The following is a 24,358-nucleotide window of genomic DNA, read 5'->3' as shown; positions in this document are numbered from 1 at the left end:
TACGCTGGAGCTGGGCTGTGCTGGCGTAGTATGGAATGTCTACTTAATTTTGCGTTTGAGAAATCGCTTGGGAAATATTGTGCGTGTGTGTGTTTTGCTGATTTCTTATTGACCTGCAAAAGGGGACCAAACCTGTGCGGGCGTGTGTTTTGTTTATTTATTATTGACTTGCAAAAGAGTACGGAACCTGTGTGGTGTGTCTCGGATATCGTCCTCCTTGCAGCACCCTTCTACTCCTTTCAAGTAGTTTGGATGATTTCTGTGTAGACGGTTTTGACTTTGGAGTAGTTTCGATTAGAATTGTTTGGAGGGTGACACTTGCCGCAGACTCTGAAAAGCCAGCCATCTTATCGGATTTTCAGTACACCGTTTCCCCTGAGGCAACTTGAGGCTTGTGTTATGTTCGTATATTGAAGCCTCAGAACAATTACATTCCGCCTTAGAAAATGTGCTCGATATGATGATTTGTGCTTGTGATGAAGGTGTGGTACGTGGCACGCAGCAGTTACAGTTCCTGTAGTTGCGAGCTGACGGGCGTAGACGTAGAGAACACAGGCAAGCGGTGCAAGAGATAAACTGATGTTCTGAGGCTGGAACAACATACAAGGGACAGATACAAACAAAGCCTCAAATTGCCTAAGAAATCAACGATGAAAGATGAAAGTCACTGAAAAGGTTAGATGGGTAGAAATCCAGCGAACCGGTAGAATGTACGAAGGGAGTTGCCTCAGGACAGAAGCCGCCGATATTTCGAACAGAGACTATTCTTCTTCTGGGCTCAGAAGGCCCGCTCTGGGCCCAGAAGAAGAACAGTCTCTGTTCGAAATATCGGCGGCTTCTGTCTTGAGGCAACTCCCTTCGTACTGAAAAGGTTAGCCAGCTGTAGGGATCGAACCCACATCTTCTGGATTACCGGTCCAGGGTTCTACCAATTGAGCTAAGCTAACACACCTCTCCAGCGACTTTCGGGGTGCGTCATCTGAAGGGACAACAAACCAGCCACTCACTCTCACTCACCCTCCTTTCACTCTTACATTTTAGCTCACTCATACACACATTCATACGACGGAAATCGACGCAAGCGGCACCTGTTGAAGATGTGGGTTCGATCCCTACAGCTGGCTAACCTTTTCAGTGACTTTCATCTTTCATCGTTCAAGCGGTGCAAGTTCAGAATCAGTGGCCCACATAAACATATGAACACCCAGGCGAGCTGGGTCAAAGAACGTGGTAATGTGCGTCGTGCAATCGGCGCTTCTGGCGTTTGTCCCATTTACTTGTGAGTTGCATTTCATCTGCACGTTACAAAATATTAACTTCGACCAGAAGAATCCCTAGACTTCTTCATTTATGGTAAACTTATTTTGTTGTTTATTCAGTATTTTACCGCCCGGAATTTGAAAGATAGTGTTGCTCTTTGGCTGTTAGCTACATAATTGCTTCCGTGTCAGGAAAGAATTTGCATTACGCCAGCACGACGTGTGGGAAAAAAGGAGCGAATCTTCACGTAATAGATGTACAGGGTGGGTGCAGATAAAGTAGCCCCACAACGCCATACATGCATGAGTGTGGGGCTGTCCCACATATAAATAGTCATTGTGAAGTAAAACTAAGCTTGGCTCACTGGTAACGACACATTGAATAGATTGTTCAACAGATACCAGCATGGCAAGTGCCACTTCGAGGTTTCACAACACTCCCAGATAATGTGATACCTGGGCTGTCCCAAGGCAAGCGCCGGGCCCCGATATGAAAACTATCGAAGCACAAAAACAAAAGACTAGAAAACTGCATCATGGCCAGAGTTGCTTAGCTTTGGCCAGTCTCCCTTGGTGAGGTGGAAGAACAGCAACACCATAACAAAATGCTTAGCAGTACCACGAAATATTTACTACACTTTTGTGCACTCTACTTAAAGGAGGTAAGAACTCCTATCTGCATGTATTTAGTTACAGGTTTAATAGATGTAATATTGTTCTTCTACGCTTCATTCTATTTACAATTTATTGTTCAATTCTTCTCCTTCATAACTTGTGCAGCGTTGATACAAAAACACACTCTGTTTCGTATTTGGGCGAGTAGACGCACCGCCGTCTAGATACCTCTATCCATCGTTACGTCATCTGAAGAATTGTAGCACCCAATCAGACGCCAAAGCGGAGGTACACATAACGTTCTGCTTTACCCTCTCCAAGATGAACTTCACTACACGTCACGCCCCTAGCCAACCATCATCCCGAATGACAACGTTCTCGTCTCTGATTTGTTGAAAGCGGGAGGCGTAGCCCATTTTGTAGCCGCGCATAATAGATACATGATAGGCTCCGCCTCTCGTTATCAACAAATCATGGGCGAGAACGTTGTCATTCGGTAAAATGGTTGGCTAAGAGCGTGCTATGTGCTGAAGATACGCACCTCTCAAATTCACCTATATACAAAAGGTGTCACAGACAACACGTTGAAATCGCCGTTTGGAGCAGACACTCTCGGTGGGCTCTCTTTATACAGTTCCTAGCTCCTTTAATGGCCTATTTTACACTTTTTTATATGAGTACAAAACTGTTGGGTAGCATTAGGTACATATTTACAAACTCACAAAGCTATTTTCCTTTCCTTATTTTCTCAATTCCAAAATAACGTCTAATAAGTCAACCGATTCTCGTCAACCACCACTTTTCCTCAATTAAGAGCACTGCGTGTCTGATCTCTGGTGTAGTGGATAGTGCAGTGGGCTTTGGGAGTGGTATCTTTTCCGCTTTATTCGGCGTTGTTTGTCCGACGCATAGGGCCTGGGGCAATCACACCAGCTGCACGTGCCTCGAGTCAGCCTTGTATCAGACAAATGCTCTGGGAACATTGTAATAGGAAGCCTTTGCAGTAAAATGTGTTGTCAGATTGCTTGTCAGAAATACAATTTTATCTCTCTGTCTGCCGAAACGTAACTTATACCACAAATTTCTGAAGCAGGGAAATAACATGCTGGAAAAACACTTAGAGCACTTTTACACTTTCACAAAAGGTAAATGTCATGATTTTCGTGACTTCCGATTTGAAGGTAGCACATCCTACTTCCTTCAGAGGGTGGTAGTATTTCTTTGAGGAAATGTCACCACTCTCTAGTGTACACCAGCTTGCTTGTGCCCTTTTATTTCGCTTTGCCTTTGTTCCACGGGCAACCATCTCCCATCTGAGCATCCACAGTTGCAATACTAGAGTGTCCATCTCAAAGAACGAACACTTAGACTCTTGAATTGGGCACTCTAACACGGGGCTGCATACTTGCCAGCATATGGTTGTCAACTTCTTCTCCACAGTACACAATATAACGGACAGTCGAGATAAAGTTTAATAACCTCCCAAAAAATAAAGCAAGAGTTACAGAGCAGGGAGCTATTTAAAGGAGCACGGAAGGCCGTCTAAAATATTTTCAGTTTGAGACACCTGCTGGAGATCGGTGCACTACCTTCCCGACTAGCACAAGTATCGATGTATGCAAACTTTTTCCCAGGAAAAAAAATAGTGCCGAATCACCACCACGCGCATTTCTCCCTTGGCTCGGCTCGTGGAGTTCAACAAGGGATTCAGCAGATTGGGCTGCGACCCCTTCTATAGCCAGTAAACCAGTTACCTCAGAACAATTCGGGACAGATGGCAAAGCTGTGTATAACGCATTACTCGGTAACGCGTTAGTGTTTTTGGTAACTAAGTAATGACTTGGTTACTTTCTAAAAAAGATAACTAGGAACATACTTAGTTACAAAAATTGGTAACGCGCTACTGCAAGTTACTCATTCCTTCTTTTTGCTCACTGTCACCAACCACGACAGCCAGTTGTGGTTTTTCCGGCGCACATGGCGGTATTCCACGCGGCTCCAGCATGCGGAAAAATCCCCAGCAAAAGAGGATACCAGAAGGCAATGCCTTTCACATTGCTCTATAGTGTCCACAGCATTTCAATACACTCAATGTGTTCCTTCTGTCAAGTATTCACTGCGCTCGGGGCGTTTAGTGCTTTGTCTCTCTTCTCGGGAACTCATGTCAATGATCATGTGAAAGCCACCTTGTGAATGAACTCGGCTTTTTTCCTGAAAATCCCTCTTACGGATCACCGCCTTCAACACTGTTCTTCGTATGGTGTACATAGCCTTGGGCTTATTTGATGCAAGCGCAAGTCGACAGTGTACATGAGACAATACAACATACAAGACAACATATGTAGGCGATATAGATAGGCGATGCTTTCGTATTCCTGCTGTCTGGTATGCAAATGTAACGTATAGAAGTAAGTCGTTACTTCCAAGTAATGAGAACACGTTCCTTTTATTTGTGAGTATCGGGTAACGTATTTAGTTACTATTTTTTGGTAACGTGTACAGCTCTGATAGAAGGGAACAGGGGCCCTATTCTCGTCAAAGTAATCGGCCTCAATTACTTTGTGTCTCGTGTGTCATTGGTCGTCACGGTGCCTTCCCGTAATGACCAATGACAGGCAAAGACACAAAGTAATCAAGGTCGACTACTTTGATGGGAATAAGGCCCCAGCTGAGCAGCAAATAAAAGCTGTGTAGCAGACTATGTTTCTCTAAACCAGTGGTCTCAAACACACAGCCAGAGGGCCCCATGTGGCCTACAATCACCTATTCTAGGCCCTTGACCACAAAACAGAAGGAAGCTAGACTCTCAAAAAAATTTATGAAGAATTTAGAATAAACTGAGATTTTCAAGTAACCTTTTTGCCCTTGCCCGGCATATTGCTGCTGTCTGTGTGAGGCATAATGTATGCATGTGAGCACCTCCTGTGGTTCATGAACTTCAACACTGTACGGACACAGCAACCTAGTCTTTACATGTACTTTGGTAAACTAACAATGTAACTAATGTGAAGGGTAAGATGGCCTCATCTTAATTTTCTCACTAAGCACAATAATGACACACTAAAAAGATGGATATGGAACACTGGTATACTAGGCCACTGTATTTTATTTAGGAGTCATGATGGGGTGGCTTCTTGCAGTGTACTTTAAAATGTATATTTTGCTAGGCTACTTAACTGTTTGACACAAAGAAAACAGGGTGTTGAAAATGTCTTCTGTGCTACCTAAGCAAGCATTAAACAGATTGCTAACAACTTCTAACTCATTAAAATACTTCAAATGCTCTTCCTGATAGGGTGCCACACATATGTTCATGTTTGTAGAATTGTGTTCTATACGTGTTTCCCCTGTGTAATGTTTTTAGACCTTTAACTGCAGAATAAATGAACCGAAATGTCTTGTCACATGTCTGAACCAGCATGTCATGTCCAACCATCCCTGATAATTTTTTCTAGTCAAACAGTGCTTGCCAATCATCCCTGACATGAGATTGTCAGTGCAAAATATGTGATGGTATTCATGTACGGTAAATGCAACGAGTGCACTTTTCTGCTGTGCCACGCTGTCCTTCCCGCTTCAACAAATTTATATCCCTCCCCTGTGCCACTCTGTGCAGGACTAGTGCCTTGAAATGGTACCCGAGGATATTACTGTCCCAAATCCATGGCATTTAGATACGGTACAGGGTACCACACCCACCATACAATGTTCCACTTGCGACATACTTGTCTGATATTGACAAGTCCTGATTTATACCATCTCAAACCTCCAGAGCTGCTGCAGGATTTTGTATCCCAAAATAGTACAAGGTTGATACAATAGCGCAAGGCTGATTGAGACTTCTGTGCATAAGAAAGCAAATAAGTGCTGCACAATGAAACTTTGGGCAAACATAATGCAGTCCTTCTTGAGTGTGCGATGTGTACTTTGTGCACTTGCAGCTGTCATGGCGTCGAGTGGTATCTGTTGCTGTGGGAGAATGTCACGGGAATGAGTATTCATTTAAATAAAAGGAAGCTCCATAGCATGGCGACGCAAGGTGCCACCCCTGCCTCGTGCTCTCTTGTGATGAGGCTGGAGGTATTGCCCTTCGATGCAGGCCGTGTTATCCACACAGATTGTTGTAAGAAAGAGTTCTGATTAATGTCCAGCATTATTGCAGACATGAGGGTAAGCCTGTACGTACTTTCTGCAAAAAAGGTCAGAGGTGTTCCCTAGAGAAATTACTCTTCTCCATCACAGTGCCCATTCCCACACTGCCAATATGACAGTAGTAACTTTGGCCGAAGTCTGCTGAAAGTTTAAAGCTTATACACCTTATTGTAAAGAGTGGTGAGAAAGCAGGCGAGCTGGTGATAATTGATCTTCATAACAAACCCTGAGACTGGGGAAAACACCTTATTATTCAGCCTTAGTCATGGGTGACTATCAGTTGTTGAAAGAAGCAGGAGAGTCCAAGACCAGTGAAGCACTCTGTGAAGATACCCTGCAGGGCGGTTCAGCTCTTTTCACACAAAATGCATCAGGGAGCCTGCACACTGATAGAAATGGACGTACATTAGGTATACCTTCAAAAGCTGATGTAGTTTGGTGCTTTCCCTTTGATGTCTGAAAATAAAAGTCTCAGTCAACCTTGAACAAACCTTGTCTAATGGTGTGGCACATGATCGACCCCCAAACATAATAATGGTACACCATGGTATAGTAAACTAGCACTGCAACTGACAGGGGAGAAGACAAACGCTGTGCTCAGTGTTTATCCTCTCCCCTGTCAGTCCTCGTTGCCGTGCTAGTTTACTACGATGGATCCATACCAACTTGCCCGGTACACTACCGTAATGGTACACTGCAACCCGGAAGACGACCAAAGCGGTATGGGCAGCTGAACTGCTGACTAATGATTTTAGACAAGTGTATTACAAGCAACACCTTGCTGTCAAGTTTGTTAGTCCGCCAGTGTGCTGTACAACATTTGGTAACTGCAATGACCGAGAAAGGTGCCTTGATAGTGCATCTGGGAGGAGAGCACAGGGTAAAACTATCTGTATGTAAAGTACCTGTGCAACATCACCCGAAATATTTTTCTGGTTATGTTGCTGTCATGCATAGAATTTTGTTTTTACAGTTTGTAAGTTAGTGAGCAGGAACTGCAGATATTTCAAAATATACCTGAAGTAGTTGTCAGTAGTGGTAGGGCAAGTTTATTCACTGTCATAGCTGTGATAACATGTCATTTTCACTATCATGGTATCGAATTTCATTAGACTGCAGGTTTTATCACAATGGTACTGGTTGTGGCAGTTTCCCTTTATTTTTTTAGTTCTGTTAGTGCCATGAAGCACACTGTGGCTATTAGCGGCGTATACACACATTGAGAAAGGGGGGGGGGGTAGTATACGCCCTGGGCAGACTTCAGGTGAAGCTGTGCCAACATATTCGTCTGGAAAGTCTACCGGAAAACCCAGAGAAACAGCACAGCCCTTGCCACCTCCCGCAGTCTCGGTATGGAAGGCGATATATCAAGGACCATGCATTAAACCAGTTTTTGTTTAGCCATCGTTTCAAGCTCATCTGAGACTGATATACACTTCTCATTCAACAATGAAAGAAGTAATTGCGACAACTGAGGAAAATCGACGTATTCGTGAAGTGTACATCGTAATAGAGGCACCGTTCTTGAATTTGTACCACTGTAGCGAAATGTAGCGAAAGATCTGATACACAAAACTGCCAAACGTTGTGTAATGAATAACTACTGAGCTCTTCAACCTGTGTGATACAACCGACTGCATAACGTACACACGACTTGGACACACGTTGCTAAATTTGTTTGTCACAGTCGTTCGTTACAGCAAAAAACGATGGGACATAAGCCTCCCAAACTACGATCCCAAAGAAAACGACCAACAACTTCATACTTTGGAAAACTTGGGAAGCATTCAGAGCAGCCGAATCATTCCAACCGGACTAGTGGGATTAAGATGAAAACGGAAACACAATCCGAATGTCGCTGTCCGCCTCTACGCAGTTGGGAAGTTCTAATTTTCACCGTTTTTTATTGCCCACTCTATCTAATAAAAACGTAATTGCAACAAAGCCAGCAATGTTGGCATCAGTTGCTTCAACAATTCCACAAACATAAATTTCCTCGCGTATTCGATCACTGAGCATCAGTTTCGGTTTCGTGCGCGGCAAATGCGAAGTTTCATGTTTCAACTTCGGACCGACCAGAAGCGGCTTGTACATTGCTCACCCAAGCAAGTGAGGCAGAAAATAGCTTGATAAGTGCGCAGACCTAAGTGTGCACAATGCAACCGGTGCGAGAAACACTTTGTTGCCTGTATTGTGACAAATCTTTCGCAAGCAAGTCGAACCTGGCAAGGCACAAAAAGACTGTTCACAAGCTTGCTTCTCAACCATGCCAAAGCACTAACGAACTGAAGTGTGCTGAAGGAGCCTGTTCTTTCACCACCAACAGGAAAGATTCTTTGAGGAGTCACCTGTCTCAAGTACATGCAATCTCCATGGAGATGGTAGATGAACACTTTGACTCAATGGCCCAGTTCAAGGACTGGCTAGACAAGATATCAGTTTCCAAAAAGTCCAAATTCTCGCGAGTCAAGTCTCGCACAGATAGAGCTTACAAGACCATAAATTACCACTGCAACCGTTCCGGCTCCAGCAGTCTTAAACTTGACAGGAAGCGTCAAATTAAATCACAAGGCACTTGTAAGATTGGAACAGCATGTACGGCATACATAAATGTTAGAGAAGACTTGACCACGAAGACTGTGAAAACAACAGGGTGTCTCACCCACTACAATCATCACCTCGATGTTGAGCACTTGTCACTATCAGCAGTGGACAAGAAAAGAATGAAAGATGAAATACAGATAGGAGTGCCTATTAATCAAATTGTTCAGAATATGAGAGGCGAGTTCCCAACATGCGAAGAGGACTTCCAAAGAGTGCACCTAATAACATCACAGGATGTACGAAACCTTGCTGCATCTGAACACTTGGAACCGTGGAAGCTGCACCCAGATGAATGCAAAAGTCTCGAAATGTTTATTGAGAAATTCAAGAGTGCAGATTATAATCCTGTGCTAATTTCAAAGTTCCAAGGTGAGCCACAAGGTGCAGATTGCAACCACCTTGCTGAGAACGATTTCATTTTTGTGCTCCAGACAAAGTTCCAAAAGGAAATGCTGAAAAAATGTGGTGACAATGTGGTATGCGTTGACAGCACCCATGGAACCAATAAGCACAAGTTTGGACTGTTGACAATCCTTGTTGTGGACGCTGCTGGTGAGGGAGTACCCGTGGCATGGTGCATATCAAACCACGAAACAAAGGGCGTCCTGCTTAACTTTTATAAAGCTGTTAAGAGCAATGTGGGGAATCTATCCCCAAAGTTCTTCATGTCTGATGATGCAGGACACTTTTACAAGGCCTGGATCGAAACGTTTATTGACAGCCCCAAACCCCACAAGCTGTTATGTGAATGGCACGTCAAAAGAGCCTGGAACACAAAGCTTAGCTGCGTGGAAAAGGAATATAAAGAGGGTGTGGAAAAGCAACTACTTGCTCTGCACAATGAGCCTGATCCACAAATGCACAACAAGCTCATGGCAAAGTTCCTCACTGACCTCAAGGAAGTCAAGGGAACTAAAAAGTTTGCTGACTACTTTGAAGCAACTTACTCTAAGAGGTCAGAAGAATGGGCACATGCCTTCCGTACAGGGTCTGATGTCAACACAAATATGAAGGTGGAGTCATTTCACCGTGTGCTGAAGTACTTTTTCCTTGATGGCAGAGTAAACAGGAGGTTGGACAAGTTGGTACACACTCTTCTGGCAGTGTCATCGTCGAAGAATTTTGATCAGCTACGTAAAGCTACAAAAGGAAAGATAACAAAAGAGCAGACACGTATTTTTCAAGCACATCAAAGGGGACGCAACATTGAAAGTGACCGCATCAAAGCAGTAGAATGCGGCTGGCTTGTCAGAAGCGAAGATGCAACCTATGAAGTGTGCAAGGCTGATCCATCACACGACACGTGCCAAAGAAAGTGCAATATGTGTAACACTTGCATTCATCAATATACATGTTCATGCCCTTGCAAGATAATGTGCAAGCACATTCATGCATGTTTGATGAAACTTGGCAACGATGCTTTACAACATCATGCACTGCCCCCACCAGCATTCATACAGAATGAGAAGTATGACCAGTCACATGATTCTTCACAAGCAGTGCACATTGAACAAGACGAAGTAAGTTCACTTGAAGGCCCTTCAACTAGCAGAATTTCCTTTGAGGAGCTCGTAAAAAGAACGAGTCAAATCAACAAAGAAACTGCAAAACTCTTGGCATCATCAGATACGCGTACTCCCCCCAAGGATTTGGAAGCACTGCAGACTGTACTTGAAGATGCTCTTGAACTAAGCGTGAAAGTGCATGAGGAGCTCGCTGCCAATCTGCCCCCTAAAGCAATTTACTTGGGAGATCATGATTACATTCCACCCAACAAAAAGGTTGTCAAGCAGCGTCAGCTTTTGTGCACACGAAAACAAAAGAAGTGCAAAGGACGAATCTAATATGGTGCTACAAGACTTGAAATGACTACAGAGCAAACATATTTCGTTAATTGGTGCTTCTACCTTTATTATTACAACAAGACGGTTTCAGTTAACTGTGAACATTCCGTGCAATACAGTACAATTATTACTTACTGTGTTTGAAGCAAGTTTATTGTAAACTTATCTCCACTATATGCTCAAAGATTTTCAACACAAACGTGAGTTAGTAGTGTTGCTTATTTGGCGCACCTAATGAGTTGCACCATTACGTTAACAGCAGAGAAAGTACCCAAGGAATTACCGGAATATAGAACGACAGAAAAGCATACGTGCAGACACACACACACACAATAATAAATGCACAACCTGCATAATAACATCAACACAGAGACAGAAGACAACGGAGTCTGCTGCAAAAGGTGCGTGAGGCTCACACAGGCGTAGTGAAGCGCGAAGCCGCCACACAGACACAGGCGAACTACATTTCCGCGGCGCGCATGAGCACGCTTGTACGAAGGAATACCCTGGTCTGTAGCGACCTGCATCTCGAGAGAGACTTGGCTCCGCGCTTCTACGCATGCGCCTCCTTGGGCAGCGCTGTGGCTCCACCCACCACCGGCTCTTTCTTCCTCCTCCGGTCGGCAGAAGCAGACGAAGCTATGAAGCAGCGCGTGTGTGGTTCGTTTTCTTGTGGGATCCGTGTCTGCGTTCAACATGTTAAGAACGCGAAAAGAGACGGGGGTACAGACACGGACGTCGTTCAAGTAGCAGCTAAGTTTATTCGGACAGCACCACCGGGGAAAGTCCGTTTCACGAAGGCGAGGCCGAGCTCAGATGGGGACAAGGTTACAGAACTTTGACTTACATTGTCAGCAGCACGTACACAAATACTCGGGTTATTGAGCGTGCTACTGAAAATGTTAGCCAACCGTAGGTCTCCAACCTTGTCCCAGCCTTTGCGTGGTCTTTCCAGACTACCGTGGTAGATAAATGCAGTTACTATAGTTGAACGACGAACCTCGAACGCCGAAAATCTGGAGTGTGTAGTCTTCTCCATTTCTTCTTTCCACTCTCTAAACTCTGTTCAAGTATTTCTGAGTGTTACTGTTATGCTGGGCTGGGAGTATAAAGCAGTGATTTTCCCAGAAATTTGCTGCTGTGGGGTGCTGAGCTTTCAGGGGGGAAGGGGGGTATGCTTGGTGAAGGTCCCACGTAAGGAATTTTTCTTAGACATGGAAAGAATTGTGGCACAATGGTGACATCTCTGCACAACTTTCCCATTTTGTATGTACATGTTATTACATTGGTTCACAGTAAATTGGAATACAGAGTCATTATGAACGGCATTTCCACATTAAGATGCATAATCACACGACTGACAAAGAAAAAAGACTAGCACCTTGTCTCACGAAGCTCAGTGAATACCTAGCACACAGATTGGACAAATGCATGGTACGATCATTTGTATCCTGTAGCCCAAGTTTGACAGTACAGGATGTAATTTGCAGCGCTGGACTCTCTACCAGAACGTGTTGGTGGCCGAGCTGGGTGGGGTCACGTGTGAAATTTCAGGAGGGGTGTTGCAAAAATGCAAGGAGGGTATGAAGCATCCATGCATCCATGGTATGAAGCAAGTTGTTGAACCACTTAAGGCAGTGTCTTGACTGAAATAAGCTTTGAGATATGCTAGCTTTTCACAACAAGCTGCATGTCATCTAGTAACCATGACACTGACTGTAAAAAAAATGCCTGAGTTTTCTTATTTTTTGTTGTACTAAAATGCCTGAGATTTCTTCTTTACTTTTGTCCATTGCAAGGAGCCCTCCAGATGTTTATCATCATCTTGTCATTTTTAAAGTGGGGGACATTGCCTCAGTAGCTGAAATAATCCATCGTTACAAAACCCGCTTCTGCCTCTTGATACTTACTTTCCATCGATGGAAACTCCCGCATTTCATATTTTGCAGGGAAGCCGTGAGTAGTTTCATGGTGTGCCACCAAGTCTTCAAGATGTCGATGGTTGGTGAAGCAGTGACAGCAGGCGAAGTTACCCTTGTCGTTAAACTTTACTCCGTGAACGTTTAAGACGTGACGATTGAGGTTGAAGGTAGTGCTGCAACGGCGATCGCAATAAGGGCAGTCAGTCGTCTTCCCCATTTTGCAGGAGAAGAAACATGAACCCGAAGTTCGCGCGCTTTTGGAGAGTCGCAAGAAGCGAAGCGAACCGCGCGCGGGTGTAGACGGGGGGCGAGAGAGCGCTGGTGGGTGGGTGGAGCCATAGCGCTAGTCTCTCTCGAGATGCAGGTGCTGACGGGTGGGTGGAGCCATAGCGCTGCCCACGGAGGCGCATGCGTAGAAGCGCGGAGCCAAGTCTCTCTCGAGATGCAGGTCCCTAACCGCGATCCATTTTACCATCGAGATCAGTGGTCGCTCTGCTTGGCCCAGAGTCGTGCGCATGAGACATTTTCGCCGCCGTACTTGGCGGAGTTGGCGTTTCGTCGGTCTGCTTCGCCACAGTGTTGCCAGTAGATTTAAATTTCCATTTTTTCGGGAGCTATAACGTCTATGTGAGAAAATTTTGCGGCATTTTACTCCTGTGGACGTACACAATTCAGGGCTCACAAAACATGAAGTTGCACCTCGACTGCTTTAATTTACAAGGGAAAATGTCGGGCTGTGGTTACGATAACTTGAGAAATGATACCGTCAGGTTATAAGAAGATCGGGAAGCGATTGCACAGAAATGATACCCGTCAGGTTATAAGAAGATGGGAAGCGATTGAACAGAAATGATACCCGTCAGGCTATAAGAAGATGGGAAGGCGACTGAACCGAAATGATACCCGTCACACTTTAAGCGTCGACGGAATTTACAAGCGAATATGTCGGGCTGTTACGATAACTTGAGAAATGATACCGTCAGGTTATAAGAAGATCGGGCGGGAAGCGATTGAACAGAAATGATACCCGTCAGGTTATAAGAAGATGGGAAGGCGATTTAACAGAAATGATACCCGTCATGTTATAAGATAGGTTGGCGATTGAACAGAAATGATACCCGTCACGTTTTAAGCGTCGACGGAATTTACAAGCGAATATGTCGGGCTGTTACGATAACTTGAGAAATGATACCGTCAGGTTATAAGAAGATCGGGCGGGAAGCGATTGAACAGAAATGATACCCGTCAGGTTATAAGAAGATGGGAAGGCGATTTAACAGAAATGATACCCGTCATGTTATAAGATAGGTTGGCGATTGAACAGAAATGATACCCGTCACGTTTTAAGCGTCGACGGAATTTACAAGCGAATATGTCGGGCTGTTACGATAACTTGAGAAATGATACCGTCAGGTTATAAGAAGATCGGGCGGGAAGCGATTGAACAGAAATGATACCCGTCAGGTTATAAGATAGGTTGGCGATTGAACAGAAATGATACCCGTCACGTTTTAAGCGTCGACGGAATTTACAAGGGAAAATGTCGGGCTGTGGTTTCGATAACTTGAGAAATGATACCGTCAGGTTATAAGAAGATCGGGAAGCGATTGCACAGAAATGATACCCGTCAGGCTATAAGAAGATCGGGAAGCGATTGCACAGAAATGATACCCGTCAGGTTATAAGAAGATCGGGAAGCGATTGCACAGAAATGATACCCGTCAGGTTATAAGAAGATCGGGAAGCGATTGAACAGAAATGATACCCGTCAGGTTATAAGAAGATGGGAGGCGATTGAACAGAAATGATACCCGTCGGTTACGCCCCATTTCGTCCAAACGTTTATTTCGTCCAAGTACTCACAACGTCCAAGTATTTAATTCGTCCGAAAAAAATCGGACGTACTGGACACTTGGACGAAATGAACAGGCGAGGAGAAACTTGCGCAACGCGTCCAATACCCGTACCGTCCAATAGCTCATTTCGTCCAGATGGGGGAATTCCCAAAGGCTCTGCTCCTTTCGGCAGGCGACTGCCTGGCTGCATTCATGTAAGCGCAGGCCATTTTGACACTGGGTGAATGGCAGGTGACTGTATTCATGAAAGCAAATGGATTATCGATCAAACGGGGAATCACAGAAAACACAAACCCGTTCACAGGACCGCTGACCTACAGTAACCGTCCAGTTAACGATGTGTTGTTTTCTATAACTCTGTTCTCGCTAAGTACCGCGTTTCCCAATGTGAGTGATCTTTCTTGGAAACATCTAGGGATCTGAAAGGAAGGGATCTTGCGGCCCTTTGCGTTTACGTAGACTACTTCGAGAGGCAGTGGCTTACCAACGTTCATCTCTGGAATTAGTTTGCGGTTGAGGACGATCTCCGCACAAACAATCACACCGAAGGGTGGCATAATTCGCTGCGCATGAAATTCAGGAGCCAACCCCACATGACGTTTTTGAAGTTCCTCGTCGAATTTGAGTCAACCATACACAATGCAAGAACAACCAGGTAAGCAACAAATTCGCATAATCAGGGAACATCATCATGATAATTAATAGAATATAGCATATATACTTCCTCGCTTGCTCTTTTTGTATTCATGCTTCTTACCCCCATTTGCAGGTACGCATTCGGCTGGTGAACTTCGCCAAGCAGGAGACGACGCAATTTCGTGGTGAACAACGCGACGATACAAGAGGCTCGCTCTTCCTTCTCATGGGCGTACGGAAAATACAGCTCAGGGGAAATGATGCTGGGAAACGAAGCACCCTTCACAGACGTAACAGAGCAGTTTGCTCATGTCATCAAGTCATACCTGCAGCGCATGTCCCACTTGCTGGACCATGCTAACTAATACGTTAGTTGTTCAAATGAAAAAAAAAAAAAAAAAATAAATAAAAAAAATAAACGGAGCAGGCTGAGCATTTGTTTCTCGTTTTACTCGGTGTATAACATCTTTCAGTGAGAATGTTTAAATCTTACCTTCAGCTAATAAGTCAGTTGTTGGAATGAAAAAAAAAAAAAAAAAGAAAGAAAGAAAAATAAATAAACAGAGCAGGCTGAGCATTTGTTTTTCGTTTTACTTGGTGTATGGCATGGCATCTTTCGGTGTGAATGTTTAAATCCTACCTTCAATCGTAAACGAAGCAATTGTTCACTCGCATTCGGAGATCCCCCTCCCTTTTCGGACGAAACAAGCGTTTGGACGGTACGGTTATTTGGACGGGTTGGTCAAGTTTCCCCCCCATTGGTTCAGTTCGTCCAATGCCCACTATGTCCAATTTTTTTCGGACGTGCTGAGTACTTGGACGTTGTGAATACTTGGACGAAATAAACATTTGGACGAATCGGGGTGCTACCCCAATACCCGTACCGTCCAATAGCCCATTTCGTCCAAATGGGGGAATTCCCAAAGGCTCTGCTCCTTTCGGCAGACGACTGCCTAAGGCTCTGCTCCTTTCGGCAGGCGACTGCCTGGCTGCATTCATGAAAGCACAGGCCATTTTGACACTCGGCGAATGGCTGGTGACTGTATTCATGAAAGCAAATGAATTATCGATCAAACGGGGAATCACAGAAAACACAAACCCGCTCACAGGACCGCTGACCTACAGTGACCGTCCAGTTAACGATGTGTTGTTTTCTATAACTGTGTTCTCGCTAAGTACCACGTTTCCCAATGTCAGTGATCTTTCTTGGAAACATCTAGGGATCTGAAAGGAAACTTGCGGCCCTTTGCCTTTACGTAGACTACTTCGAGCGGTTGTGGCTTACCAACGTTAATCTCTGGAATTTGTTTGCGGATGAAGACGATCTCCGCACAAACAATCACGCCGAAGGGTGGCATAATTAGCTGCGCATGAAATTCAAGAGCCAACCCCACGTGACGTTTTCGAAGTTCCTCGTCGAATTTGAGTCAACCATACACAATGTAAGCACAACCAGGTAAGCAACAAATTCGCATAATCAGGGAACATCATCATGATAATTAATAGAATATAGCATATATACTTCCTCGCTTGCTCTCTTTGTATTCATGCTTCTTACCGTCATTTGCAGGTACGCATTTGGCTGCTGTTGAACGGGGCTTCGTCAAGCAGGAGACGAGGCAATTTCGTGGCGAACAACGCGATGATACAAGAGGCTCGGTCTTCCTTCTTATGGGCGTACGGAAAATACAGCTCAGGGGAAATGATGCTGGGAAACGAAGCACCCTTCACAGACGTAACAGATGTCATCAAGGCATACCTGCAGCGCATGTCCCACTTGCTGGGCCATGCTAACTAATAAATTAGTTGTTCAAAAAAAAAAAAAAAACTAAACGGAGAAGGCTGAGCATTTGTTTCTCGTTTTACTCGGTGTACAACATCTTTCAGTGGGAATGTTTAAATCTTACCTTCAACTAATACGTCAGTTGTTGGAACGAACAAAAAAGAAAGAAAGAAAAATAAATAAACAGAGCAGGCTGAGCATTTGTTTTTCGTTTTACTTGGTGTGTGGCATGGCATTTTTCGGTGTGAATGTTTAAATCCTACCTTCAATCCTAAACGAAGCAATTATTCACTCGCATTCAGAGATCCCCCTCCCTTTTCGGACGAAACAAGCGTTTGGACGGTACGGTTATTTGGACGGGTTGGTCAAGTTTTCCCCCCTTTGGTTCAGTTCGTCCAATGCCCACTATGTCCAATTTCTTTCGGACGTGCTGAGTACTTGGACGTTGTGAATACTTGGACGAGATAAACATTTGGACGAATCGGGGTGCTACCATACCCGTCAGGCTATAAGAAGATCGGGAAGCGATTGCACAGAAATTATACCCGTCAGGTTATAAGATGGGATGGCGACTTAACAGAAATGATTCCCGTCAGGTTATAAGAAGATGGGAAGGCGATTGAACAGAAATGATACCCATCATGTTATAAGATAGGTGGCGATCGAAAAGAAATGATAGCCGTCAGGTTATAAGATGGGAAGGCGATTGAATAGAAATACGATACCCGTCACGTTTCAAGCGACGACGGAATTTACAAAGGAAAATGTCGGGCTGTGGACAGATCGAGTCGATCGATAACTCAAAAAAGAGATGCCGTCAGAAGAAAAAAATACGAACATGAGTTGCATTTTGTTGCCCCCACTCTGTTTGTAGTTTCAGTAACTGATCGGGCTTGAGTTATGTTTTATTGCTAACGTCATCCTGGGTCTTTCTACACTCGCAGAACGCGATCGAGCCATTGTGGCAGATATTTGGTGGCCCTGAAAAGGGCCGTATTTTCTTTTTTTCTTCTGTTGCATTCTTCCTCTTAGTGTGCTCGGAAGGCGCCGCAAATTCCCTCTCCATGGCCACAAGTAAGCTTCCTTGCGCCGGTTTTGCCGCAAGTTGCACAACGTGTGCACCTGAGGATCCTGGGCATCAGGTGCGTTGGCGCAGGTGTCAATGGGGTACCCCTATCGCACCTATCGTAAGTCGCAGGTACCTACCAGTCGGATACCTATCGTAAGTCGCAGATGAAGATATGCAGCTCATAATTCTCTTCACTGGAAGATTAAAGAAAGCATACCCCATGGCCACAAGGCAGATGAACAGCATGTTGAGAGTGCTCCTGACAGAATTCCGGATGATGTAGTTGATGCTGACGTTTCTCGCCTTAAGTTTTATTTCACCGATGAGGGATGGCAGTGTGTCATGCAAGTGTTGGACGCCAAGCGGAAACACTTGGCTTGCAACTCTTGATCCTCAATGATCCAATGTGACTCATGTGAGAAATGGTACCATTACTGATGCGCTCTTATCAAACGGGCTCCTCGGTCTAACTGGCATTGCAATGCTTGCCTAGGTAAAAACCCACATAAATTAACATAATTGAACTGCTGTTGGCTTTGTATATTTGTGATTGTATTCCTTTTATACTGATCGTTCACATGAGTTACATTGTGAACATATGTTGTCCCACCCGAGGCGTATGCACTGTTACAAGTGTTTCTTGAAACAATTTAGCACCACTTTGTACAGAGTAGTTCCAAGTGACAATTGCTTCATGAATCACTTGTAAATGTGATATGAGACTTGCTTGCAACATTAGCTGTACTTTGTAGGTTATGTAAGTATGGCTCATCGACCACTGTCAACATCAAATGGGACTTAGTGCTGGTGCTGGCAGGGCTTCGGGCTCTTGCAATAGAGCACCTCACCCTCTCTTTTGGCCTTTGCCCATGTGTCGCTCCCTGTATTTAGTACTGTGCAAATAAATGTGCTAATGCCTCTCTTATGCATCCTTGTACTGTTCCCTTGTCGACATTATACCCAAGAGGAGTTAGTGCTGGCGGGTCTTCGGGCTCTTGCAATAGAGCACCTCACCCTCTCTTTTGGCCTTTGCCCATGTGCCGCTCCCTGTATTTAGTACTGTGCAAATAGATATGCTAATGTCTCACTCTTGTCCTGTATCAGTCGTTTATATAAATATGTACGCTAATGTTCTCTTTTTTATAGTTATTGTATGTATGTAAATATATTTGTAATGATTGCATGGAAATGGGTGTGAAGGCTGTAGGGCAGGAAACCTACAAATTGCAATTGTGTGACTGTTGAAGCGATGTGTATGCCCAAATTCTTTTCCTATCGTTTCAGAAATCAATGACCGGTTCGTGCCTTTGTTGGAATCCTCCACGGATCTTGACGGGCACAAATGTGCAACGTCAATGTCTTACAAAGTAAAGCTCCCTGATGGAGGCAGTAAATTCCACTCATGACCGAAGGCGGTCAGGGCTTAGAGTCATGCTGCATAGTCTCACCCCATTTCATAATGATGAAAGGCCTATGATGAAAGGCATTACGTACACTACATGTGGCGAGAATGTTTGTCTGAGGAAAAAAAAAAAAAAAAAAACTGGCAGCATGAAAGCAGCAATTCCAGCTTTGAGTGTAAATGCCATTTTCACTTTTGAAAGCTACTAAATATAGCATATGGATTTTGTTCAACAAAAGATGTGCAACATGCAAGGCTTATTGCCCTCCAGGTTTTACTGCTTCATCCATAAAAAGTGCAATTATTGGAGAGTTATAGTACTTGCTGCTGCAGTCAACTAAAGGAAGATAGCACCACAGGATTCAACTGTTTAAAAGATTAATGTGATACTTTATTGTTCAGAACGATATGCATGTAGAAAGAGAAAACAAACCCAAAAATGTCCAATTATGTCATCTTCAATGCCATATAACAACTCCTTTTCCGAGTTCCGTTGTGAATGCCTTTTACAGTCAAGTGTTGTACTCCCACCAGTAGTTGCACCTGGAAATGAGATTTGTCTGTTTAATTGTAATACAGTCAAGGCACATAACACTGCAGCTGCGAATGGGATACAAAGTTCTTTTTTAACAAAACAGACACAAACTGCATATAATCACACATGCAAAAAAGGAAGATGGCTGGGTAATACAGCACTAAAATTCTTGGCACAAGCAATGGTAGACACTGATGAGGGAAGACAATTCCCACTTAATGTAGTATGAATAACAAATGAGTTTTTAGACATTTGAACAGACAATTCACTGAATAGTCACGTGTCAACCACGCTGCTCGACATTTTCCCTTGTAAATTCCGTCGACGCTTAAAACCTGACGGGTATCATTTCTGTTCAATCACGTCCCGATCTTCTTATAACCTGACGGTATCATTTCCCAAGTTATCGTAACCACCACTCGACATTTTACCTTGTAAATTCCGTCAACGCTTAAAGCTTGACGGGTATCATTTCTGTTCAATTGCTTCCCGGCCTTCTTATAACCTGACGGTATCATTTCTCAAGTTATCGTAACCACCGCTCGACATTTTCCCTTGTAAATTCCGTCAACGCTTAAAACCTGACGGTATCATTTCCCAAGTTATCGTAACCACCCCTCGACATTTTACCTTGTAAATTCCGTCGACGCTTAAAACTTGACGGGTATCATTTCTGTTCAATCGCTTCCCGAACTTCCGCTTAACTTGAACACGAAAAGTCAGAAGATTGCCTACCTGCACGTGACAAGATCCGAGAAATAAAGACCAGGGCCCGCTTGCACGAAACACTTTGAGGACACTCCGGGACAATCCTCGGCACTTTCCTTCCTCTGTGATGTCCTCAAGCGGAAAAGTGGCTTGCACGAAACAAGTTGAGGATCGTAGCCATGAGGAAGGTAGGACGGCGGCGCCGAAAGGGCTGAGGAAGCTACTGGCACTCTCAACGCAGCTTCGACCGTCTTTTACGCTAGCACTAACATGGACCGCATGGATCGTGTTGTGACGCTGCGACGCCGTCATCGGCTGTTTCTCGCGCTCTCGTTGTCACGGCAGCGAGTCTACCGAGACCGTGAAAATCCTTTGGAGTGTCTAGACGACGGTGAGCTGCAACGGCGGTTCCGCTTTACGAGGGATGGAATATTTTTCATTACGTCCCTCGTTGCTCTCGACATCGAGCCTGCGACCCGTCGGAGCCAGTCCCTCCCGTCGTCGTTACAAGTGCTACTGACATTGCAGTTCCTCGCTACTGGGAACTTTCTCATCACAGCGGGTGACGTGGTCAACGTGCACGAAGCAACAGCCTGTCGTGTAGTGCACCGCGTCGTTGCAGCGCTGTGCAAGAGGGTCGGAAAGTTCGTCCGGTAAGCATACATGCCTATTGGTGTTCTGTCTGTTTTCCCTGACTCCTAAAATCATGTTTTAGGTGGCCAAGAGGTGAGGAGATAGCAAGGGCCCAACACCAGTTTTATCAGCTGGCCAGTTTTCCTGGGGTTGTGGGAGCAGTGGATGGCACCCATGTTCGCATCCAGGCACCGTCAGCACACGAGACAGCTTTCGTCAACCGCAAGAACTACCACTCCATAAATGTTCAGCTCATTGCGGGTGCTGACTGTAAGATCTTGGACGTGGTTGCGAACTGGCCCGGTGCCACCCATGACTCTAGGATACTGCGTGAAAGCACCATTGGGAGGGAGCTGGAAGCTGGAGTCCACACTGGGCTTCTTCTTGGTGACAGCGGGTACCCCTGCAAACGCTGGCTGATGACACCGTTTCTCCAGCCCCGAAACAGAGCACAAGAGAAGTACAATGCTTCACACTCGACAACACGGGCTTTGGTAGAGCGGTAAGTTGGTTCAGGATATCACCGATATTTAGCAACAACATAGCAAGAATAGTTTATTGAATGACTAAGTTTAAAACGTGGCATTCTACCCTGTTAGTTATGTACATACATAATATGATGAGCTATATACATGCATGTTTCCATGCAGGATGGAAACTGCAATGTAAGTGCAAAATTGCACACCGTTGCAAAACTAGATGGAACTGCAGCACATGCCAGCGGGGAAGATGCACAGTGTACATATTTGTTCCTTATTGTATGTATTGCAGGACAATTGGTCAGCTGAAAAGGAGGTTTCACTGCCTTCACAGTGAGCTGCGAGTGCTAACAAAGCATACCTGTCCTATCATCGTGGCATGCTGTGTCCTTCACAACATAGCCAAAGATTTCGGCAGTGAAGTGCAGGAGGCAGACAGCGACAATGATCACGACCCCGATTACGACCCCCAGCTGGTGTCCAGTTATGAAGGACGTCAGGATGGCTTCATGTACAGAGATGCCATCGTACGTCAGCATTTCACATGAGCGTAAGTGGACATTTTGGAACATATCACTCAACACAGTACTAAGCGTGAATTGGAGGTCTTTAACAAACAATTTAGGTTAACACAGGCTAAGGTCAAGTACAGCTTTAAGGGGTTGTGACACATCTTCCCATATTATCCCAGCTGTGTGTTCTAGGTCTTGTATCTCACCAAGTACGAGACGTAGAAGAATAATGCTTCTTCCTTCAGTACTCTGGAGTGGAGTACGACACAGACATGACGCCATAATGAACCACATCTATGAAAGAGTCGCAACCCCTGTAAATATGTGCAAATAAAGCAACAAACAAATTAAGCACTATGAGGGTACTGTCATGAACAAATTAAGCTCGCTTCAACTGCATTGTCACAAGGGAATGAATACAACGAGATAAGAAATAAGAACTGAAAAATGTGCACATTTGTGCTATTGCTGCTGCTGGAGACGTTCCACTTCCAGCTCCAGTTTTGTCTGCAGCAGCCTCTCTGTATTGTGTCTCAGCAGTTCAGTCTGCTGCCTGAGACGCTCTGTTTCCTGCCTAAGATGACATAGCTCAAGCTCCTCGAGAGCAACTCTCTGGCGGACCTCAATGAGCCGTTGCTCCATTGTAGCCGTCTCAGTGTCCTTGTGAAGGAGACCCGAGTAACTGCGCTCTATGTTTTCTCTAGAGTCCCTCCTGGCTCGCTGGGAACGCGCATTCGTACTGCTTCGTGCCGGCTGCTCCTCTGCACCGTTCCCAGCACCGGCAAACGGCTGTGAAGAGGCACTACCCCTTGTGCCACCCACCTCGCAAGTCACGACAAAGTTATCATCTTCACGCAGCCCAACTACAGGCACAACATCCTGGACCACAGTACCATAATCGTGGTCACCACTGGTGGACGGCCCTGGTAGACTTGCAATGACGTCCTCAATAATGGCAGCGCTGTTGTAGAAAGCAAAAAAACACGGATGAGTTGGTTTGGTGAAATGTACAGCGATTTCCTTCATTGTTCCTTAGCACTCTGTTTATAAGTTGTATGTTTGACTTTACAAGAGACCCAGTTTTGTGTGTTTTGTGCGTGCATATATGTGCTTCCTCATTCCACGTTTTGTTCGGGTTTTGTTTTGAGCAGTTTGCTTCAACTGTGGTTCATTTCTTATGTCACAAAGGACAGTGTGCAATGTTTAATATGCATAGTTATGTTTGGATTGTTATAATATTTTTGGGTTGCTCTTCATATTAGTTAATTGCTGTATTGTTGTTTGTTGTTGTGTCTATATGTCTTGTAGATAGTTTATTGAATACACCACAGGTGCTCTTCTTGTACACTCTAAATCGTTTCACACCTTTAAAGGTGTAAAATAGGTGTATTAATAAAGATCACACCCCTTTCTCACCCTACAACTTTGTTTTGAAAGTTCCTGAGGGTGTAACAATGGTCTGCTACACGCTCAGGTGAAATATGGTAATAAGTGTGTCGCCTGGGTGTATAAAGGGAGTATGTTTATTTTCGTTCACGTGAACAAAAGTAAATATATACAACAGGGAACGGGAAATTACGTTACAAAAGTGCATGGCGTGGATTTACAACACGTCTACCATCTGATGATATATGCAGATTTAGAAGATCTGTTGAGATAGTGCTTAAATTTCTTAAAACACGTTGCTTCTCATTGCAAGACAGAACAAATACATGACAGTGCTCATCATACCCAACTGCAGTTAATGTTTGTATCAGAAAAATTGTATCAGAGTTAATAACATATATGCCTGCAATCTCAACGAACATGGGTAAGTCCTCTTCGGAAGGTTCTTTTGCAACAACACAGCCAACAGCAAATGTGTTATAATTACCAACTGCACTTGTCACACAGACTATAGATTCTGCATGAATATCACGGTCATGAATGTAACTCTGAATTGCTTCTGGGGCATGTTGAAGTAGTATCTCCTTGGAACCATCAGTAGATGTGGCATTTCTGATGAAGAGTTGCGACCACACATACATTTGCTAAAATTGATGTCATCTTGCTAATGAAAGGGTTATGTTCCTAACATTCCGAGTTTTTCTAGCAACATCTTTAAAATGCTAGTGTTTCCCTTCGAAACGCATACACCATAGAGCTAGGAGAGGACCAAACATCCTGATGAGTCGCGGTTAATGATTAATGTAATGCATTTTACAGAGGTTAGATATTTGTGGATACCACACTGCAAATCCTTGTAGAAACGAATAAATGCAACGTTCTAAGTAATTAACATGCATATGGGGGAGGTGCCTGCTCATGAGAAGGTCTACAATTCCACGAAAAGCTATATACAGCTGCCAT

The 24,358-nt window shown here is 44.4% G+C and overlaps 1 protein-coding gene and 1 long non-coding RNA gene across 3 annotated transcripts; one reads left to right on the top strand and one right to left on the bottom strand.

Moving 5' to 3' along the window:
• Window positions 1-5,192: 5,192 nt before the first annotated feature.
• On the bottom strand, window positions 5,193-10,963 carry LOC135394343 (uncharacterized). Its single transcript, XR_010422850.1, has 3 exons — window positions 10,823-10,963; window positions 9,578-9,770; window positions 5,193-6,412 (listed from the first exon to the last, which is right to left on the bottom strand). It is a non-coding gene; the product is annotated as an uncharacterized LOC135394343 (long non-coding RNA).
• A 9,484-nt stretch (window positions 10,964-20,447) lies between these two features.
• On the top strand, window positions 20,448-22,914 carry LOC135395510 (putative nuclease HARBI1). 2 transcript variants are annotated; one of them, XM_064626681.1, is made up of 5 exons: window positions 20,448-20,573; window positions 20,649-21,038; window positions 21,101-21,520; window positions 21,790-22,047; window positions 22,714-22,914. In XM_064626681.1, exons 2-4 carry the CDS (start codon window positions 20,656-20,658, stop codon window positions 22,043-22,045), a joined length of 1,059 nt encoding a protein of 352 aa, XP_064482751.1. In that variant the 5' UTR covers window positions 20,448-20,573; window positions 20,649-20,655; the 3' UTR covers window positions 22,046-22,047; window positions 22,714-22,914. The 2 variants fall into 2 exon arrangements, with proteins under 2 accessions (XP_064482751.1, XP_064482750.1); XM_064626680.1 differs by having other exon boundaries at window positions 20,448-21,038.
• The last annotated feature ends 1,444 nt before the right edge of the window (window positions 22,915-24,358 follow it).

Source organism: Ornithodoros turicata, chromosome 5 (genome assembly GCF_037126465.1).
Source record: "Ornithodoros turicata isolate Travis chromosome 5, ASM3712646v1, whole genome shotgun sequence".
Lineage (NCBI taxonomy): Eukaryota > Metazoa > Arthropoda > Arachnida > Ixodida > Argasidae > Ornithodoros > Ornithodoros turicata.
This window is presented reverse-complemented; position numbering and strand designations above follow the sequence as displayed.